The sequence below is a fragment of the Saccostrea cucullata genome, unplaced genomic scaffold, assembly GCF_032062105.1.
Source record: "Saccostrea cucullata isolate Sc308-1 unplaced genomic scaffold, CSIRO_AGI_Scuc_v1 ctg21954, whole genome shotgun sequence".
Lineage (NCBI taxonomy): Eukaryota > Metazoa > Mollusca > Bivalvia > Ostreida > Ostreidae > Saccostrea > Saccostrea cuccullata.
In genome coordinates this window covers 1-6,033 of record NW_026934614.1, presented here as the reverse complement: position 1 = coordinate 6,033, position 6,033 = coordinate 1, and the positions used below count along the sequence as shown (strand labels likewise).

Below are 6,033 nucleotides of genomic sequence, written 5' to 3'. Positions count from 1 at the left end.
ATCCTCAGTGATATTTTGTCTGTACAATTTATGCCATGAGACGTTAATGTTTTCAGCTCTTAACATGAACATAGACTACTGTACCTTGTCCAACAACAATGTTGACATTTTTACCCTCGACAGTTGGAACAGGCCCGGAAGTGAGTCCAGCACTGAAGTAAGTTCCGCTAACCACGTGGTAAGTTAGTATGTCTACAAAGAAAACAACTCCTATTGATCTAAAGGTATACGGCAATATTGCATCAGATACAGCATTCTTTTACACAGTCTGTACCTGTAAGTGCTGTTTTGTTCTTGAGAAGGTTGTCCAGTGTTCCTGGAGGAAGGGCTGCAAATGCTTTGTCTGTTGGCGCGAACACTGTAAATGGTCCTGGGCCTAGAGTAATAGATAATTTTGTAAGTACATGTACACGTGTTGTCTGAAGTAATTTTAGTATATTTCATAGAAATGCTTTACATTCTTTAGAATACACAGACCTGAGAGAGTGTCGACCAGTCCGGCTGCCACCACGGCCTTTACCAATGTCCTTAGTTGCTGGTCCTGCTGGGCCAGCTTGACCACGTTTGTGACGGGGATGGGGTACTCCACACGGCTTATCACGTGGATAACACCATTAGTGGCGTTCTGGTCCACTTTAATGATCGGGCTACCGTCTGCTGTTACCACCTATTGAGCATTTCGTATTTATGTAAATTACTGACTCAAACATTAAGAATACCAAAGGCACGGGGAAAAATATATCTACAAGTATAAATGTTCGCATCAATCAAACCATTATGATGGCGGCAGAAGGACTTACCTTGCCTTTTTGGTAGATGTTAATTCTACAGTTCAGTTTGGGGTCTAGTGTTGGTACCACCAGCTCGTTCTTGAGCTGACTTGAGTAAGTCTTGCCACTGAGAACGTGGTATTTCAGGACCGCCACGAGGGCCTCCTTGTTCTTCTTTAAGAAGTCCAATACTTCTGGTGGAAGCTTGGCAAAGGCGTCATTGGTTGGCGCAAACACGGTGAAAGGACCTATAGAGAAAGGAACAAATGATATCAGACAGAAGCATTTTTTTATTGAAATCAAGGAATTCTCATATTGGAAAACGCTGCAGAACAAGAACTATGTTACATGTAACTCCAACGATATTGAATCTGCAGGCGCGCGACTCATATGATGCCGCACCACCACATCTATAACAAATATCACAAAAACTCCTGGTAACGCATGCTGATTTTTTTTATAAAAACATTTGATATGCTAACCCCCCCCCCCCAGTAAGAACAAAACAGACAAACTATTTTCAATTCAGAAGATGCCTTTTAGAAATTGATATAGCCAAAGAAGAAGGTACGGTTTGAGCTTTATTGTGTCCTAAAATTTTTAAAAGTTATGAAATTGGCTTTAACAAGAGTAGAGTAGATGAATATGACAAATCATTCAAGAATATTTTAAAGTTTAATGCAGAAAAGCCCCAGAATAACTCATTTCAGCGCTTATTTTCCTTTAGAAAATAGTGCCCACTTCAATTTTTGGATATATTATATAATCTGCTTTGAAAAACCACATATGTCAAAATTTTTGTGGGCGACGGTGGCAGAGTATCTTTTCTGAAAGAAAATTCCACTTAAAATACGGGAAAATGCTTAAGTTAATGACGTCATAATTAGCATTTAGGAGGTCATTTGTGAAAAATGAATTGTGTCTTCTTACTGCATGGAATTCCTATGAATCAGAAATAATAAATTTTAACATGTTTAATTTCTTATATCTCTGTCATATTTTAGAAAAACATAGGGCTTAATTTGTATTGAAACTGTACCTTCTACCCTTAAGCTTGATACCTATAGTAAAACTGACAAGTGACAATACAAAGAGATAACTTGTGTAATGGTGACCTTGACAATTCATCTGCGACCAATGAAATCGATATTAAGAGCCATTATCTGTAATGACTTAAAATTTTATATAAGAGCTGTGGCACGCATAGTCTCAGAATTTCTCCAAACTCTCTATGATAAAAGTCATTGATACCCTAAACGGAAATCAGGCAAAAATTCGTTGCTATGCTTTATAGTTACCATGGCAACATGTCTTAAAGTTCGAAAAATGGCATTTTTTAACATGTTTAGAGCCCCATAGTTAACATTTGCGGCAAAGCAAACAATTGGCAATGACTGTTTCCAAAAGGTGAAGGTCAGATGTCTCAAATGCATAATAAACATGTTTGGTAAATGAACTATTACATACGTTACTATGGTAACAATGTATTCAAAAGTAATAAAAAATATTCATTGAATTTTATAAAGTCATACATGTAAAAATAAAAGGCAATTATAGAATAAAATGTGACCAAATAATAGAAAAAAGAGCCTTGAAACATATACCAATAACAAAATATGATATTTCATTTGGTTGGCAATGGTTGCCAAGGTTTTTATACCACAGAGAGCCTTCAAAGTAACAGTCTGTATGTTTAAATCTGATACTATCTTTTAAAAAAGCACATTTCCTCATAACTAATGATCAATTTTTAAAGATGTTGGTGTGCTCCTAGTTTTCCCATTTGAAAAAATTCAGATTAGATTCTTTAAATAGAGCGTTGCTATGGAAATAAGCAGAAAATATATGCTTAAAAACCTGAAAAATATTTTCTTTCCTTGGATACGTACCCTTAAATATAGATTCCCAAAACTTTTATGATTGATATTTATTAACAGCTAACATGACTTTTAATTTTGACTATCATCCAATCTCTAAGTGGATGCAAGAAGTTGGCACACCGGGTTTAATATTGATATAAAGTTCACAAAATCGAACATTTTCCCTTCTTGGTAACCATAGTAACAGTGTTGTTTTCTTCGTCAAATTTTATCAATATATGATATTCAACTTCAGTTCTAACAGATAAGTACTATTCAAGCTGAGTCCTTTCATTTGTTTCTTGATTATATGGCAATTTAATTCTTAATGCAGCGAAAAATAATTCACTTTTACGCACTGGTACTTTGTTTCCATGGTAACACTGTAAAAAAGCAATTATACCCAATTTTTCTTATGGTTTTGGTGATGCAAAGTCCTAAGGATGCATATTTGCCAGTCTTGAATTTTCATGTTTTTCCTCAAGACAGTAGCATTAACCCAATCTTAGTTACTGGTTTTGCATGGTTACACCGTGTTACCATGGCAACCATAAAAGTTATTTATAGAATAATATTTCTTATACTTATATATTAAAGGTCAAACATTTTCATTGTTTTTCTTAAGTTGTTGATTGAGTTTGAGCATGTAACACCTATCATTAGTGAATACGGAGTGTTTTTCAGCATATTCCAGCATTTTAAATGTATTCCAAATGTACCCTTGGTTACCACTTACTTAGAGATATATTCTAAACAGTTTCTTTACAGTATAAGTCACATCAAGGTGTCATGTTTTTGTGAGAATGGTTTGTTTGATTTTTCTAGTTTTTATTAAGCCACAGTCAAGATTTAAAGTGGCTGAAAATCTCGATTTTTCAAACTTTTCCGGCTGTTGCCATAGCAACCGAGGCACTTAGCAACGAAATTTTGTTTGATATTTGTTTCTGGTATCAAGAACTAAGCATGGGTGAAGTTTCATCAAAATCAGTGACCATGCGTGGCAACGAAGTTTAAGTGGTTACAGAGAATGGCTATTAATAGTATCGGATAAAACTATGGAGAGATTACATTGTAACGGTTAATGTAAAAGGATTCGGATACTAGGCTAAAAGTCGGACATCGATTAATTTATACCAGTTTTCTAGGTTTTTATTAAGGGTTTGGTCTCCAATTAAATACTGTTAAAAAATTTCCCAATAATCAACATCCAAATCATGTTTAATACATAATTTAAAGATCGTGCGAAACCCTTACATACTTATGGATATCAGATACAGTATATTTACCTCCATTGGCCAAAGTGTCTGCCAAACCCGCTTCCGTGGCTAACTGCAGCAGAGTTGTTGCACCAAGTTGCTGAGCAACCTGCACGATGTTGCCTTGCTGGCATACAGCAGAAGCAACCAAACATAACAGCACCAAGGATTTCATCTTACTACAGCACGGGTTTACTCAACTAACAACATGAACAATGAGTCTTGTGGCTTTAAAAGAGGGGTCTTGTCACGTGTATGAATAAAAGGAAAATAAGTTGTGTAATGCTTTTTTATGCACGGTCTGCAGAAAAAATGCTCGTCAGTCTAAATGCTTTATGCATGATACAATTTGAAATGAAAGAATTTTGAGTAACTGATTAAAATTTAAAGGTTGACGTGTAAATAAATAAAGTTTCAATTGGGTCAACCTGGATTTTATTACCGGAAACGTGAATCCGTCACATGCCAGTGCTTATTCATTGACCACTGTTTACCCCTCCTCATATTTGCAGTACTTGACTATAAATTGTGACTTTGTCCATTGGGATATTCCGAGGCATATTTTTCATTTACTGTCACAGAATAGCATATTGATAGAGTTCAATAAAATCATTTAGATTTGTTCTTTTTTCCATATTTTCACTATAATTATGGTTCTTGGCCATAATTTATGTAACCACGGTATAAAGAGTTCGTTTGTTTGTGCTAAACAGTAGGTGATAACTATTGTAGGTACCTATTTTTGTTTTTCAATATTTGATTAAAGTTAACTGAGTCGTTAGTTATGCATTGGTATATACATGTAGCTGCAAAATTTAGGACATATTTCATATCTTATACCATACCATACATAGAGGTCAATCAGTGCACTTTCATAACGCGCCGAACAAGTGCGCGTGCACTTGTAATAATTATTTCCTTGTACTAGACAAGTGATATTTATTTTCTAATTTCTTGACAAATCGGAATAGACAAAATAGGCTTATCTGTGAGATATAAGTGCCCGAATTTTTATATACAATGCATTTATGTATCAATCAAAGTACTAAGAGTACTTAACTGCTAAAATTACTCCGGACATGACATAAGTCCAGACTTGAGGAGCCAACGCGTTTGTATAAAGCTAACAAGGACATTTATGCCATATGGTGGATGGAATTTTACAACAGGTTTTATTGTAGATAAAACGATATTGCACCTGCGATCTAAAAATTCTAAAGCCTTATTATTAGGGGATGTTTTTCCTCAGCACCCAATTACATTGTATTATCTTTAGGTAATATCTGACGGCAAGTGTACTAGCCTCTAATGTAGAAAAGTGTACAGGCTTACCGTCTCCAGAAAATATTGATAGATGTGGGATCTTCGAATGTAATTGGTAGTAAACTATGGATTGTTGTCAAGAAATGAATATATAATGGAAATCAAGGTTGTACGAATGTTGCAAAGGTATTTCCAAAAATATAGATCGAGCTAGTAACAATGCGTATACATGGTATACCGAGTACATAAACAAGGTTTTGTGTTGCTATTAATTAAATGCAAAATACCAAGAGACACCTATGCCATAAGCTCAAGTGAGATTTAACATGAACTTCATCTCTCTGTCTATGAAATTTTCCAGATTTTTTATTAGTTGGCCTATTTCAACAAAACATGCTACAAAGTATTCTTACAAATACAGGCATCTTTTAAAATCTTCTCGACAACCACTGGGCCAGAAATTTAAAACTTATTTGGAGGCATCTTCATGATCAAGTAGTGCGATTTCAAAGGAAAAGGTATGGTAACGGCCGAATCTGGCCCCTTATTTGATGTAAAAATCAGAACACTGGGAAATTGTGACAGTTTGTAGATAAGAACTTTAAATGATGCTTGCTTTAAAAACCAGCACTACAGTAATTTGGATTCAAATCTGACATGGAAGCCTCTACAGGGTGCAGAAGTAGGACATTTTCCCGAATTTCCTCGATTCTGGTGGAATTTAATTATATTTGAGATACTTTTCTCGTCGGAAAACATAGACAAAACACACTTGCCTTGCTGAAATTTTTGCACATAAACTGCATCTGATACTTATGCATAAAATATATAAACTTGGTAGATAGGCAAGCTTGTGCTCTATGTTTTCCAAAACAAAATGTGCTG

The 6,033-nt window shown here is 35.1% G+C and overlaps 1 protein-coding gene across 1 annotated transcript; it reads right to left on the bottom strand.

Annotated features, from left to right (window-relative positions):
- Positions 1-84: 84 nt before the first annotated feature.
- Positions 85-4,110, bottom strand: LOC134241051 (protein sll1483-like; the record flags this gene model as incomplete). Its single annotated transcript, XM_062723145.1, has 5 exons — positions 3,916-4,110; positions 801-1,018; positions 478-667; positions 275-376; positions 85-192 (listed from the first exon to the last, which is right to left on the bottom strand). Coding segments are annotated over exons 1-5 (763 nt in total), but the record flags the coding sequence as incomplete, so codon positions are not given.
- Positions 4,111-6,033: the final 1,923 nt, after the last annotated feature.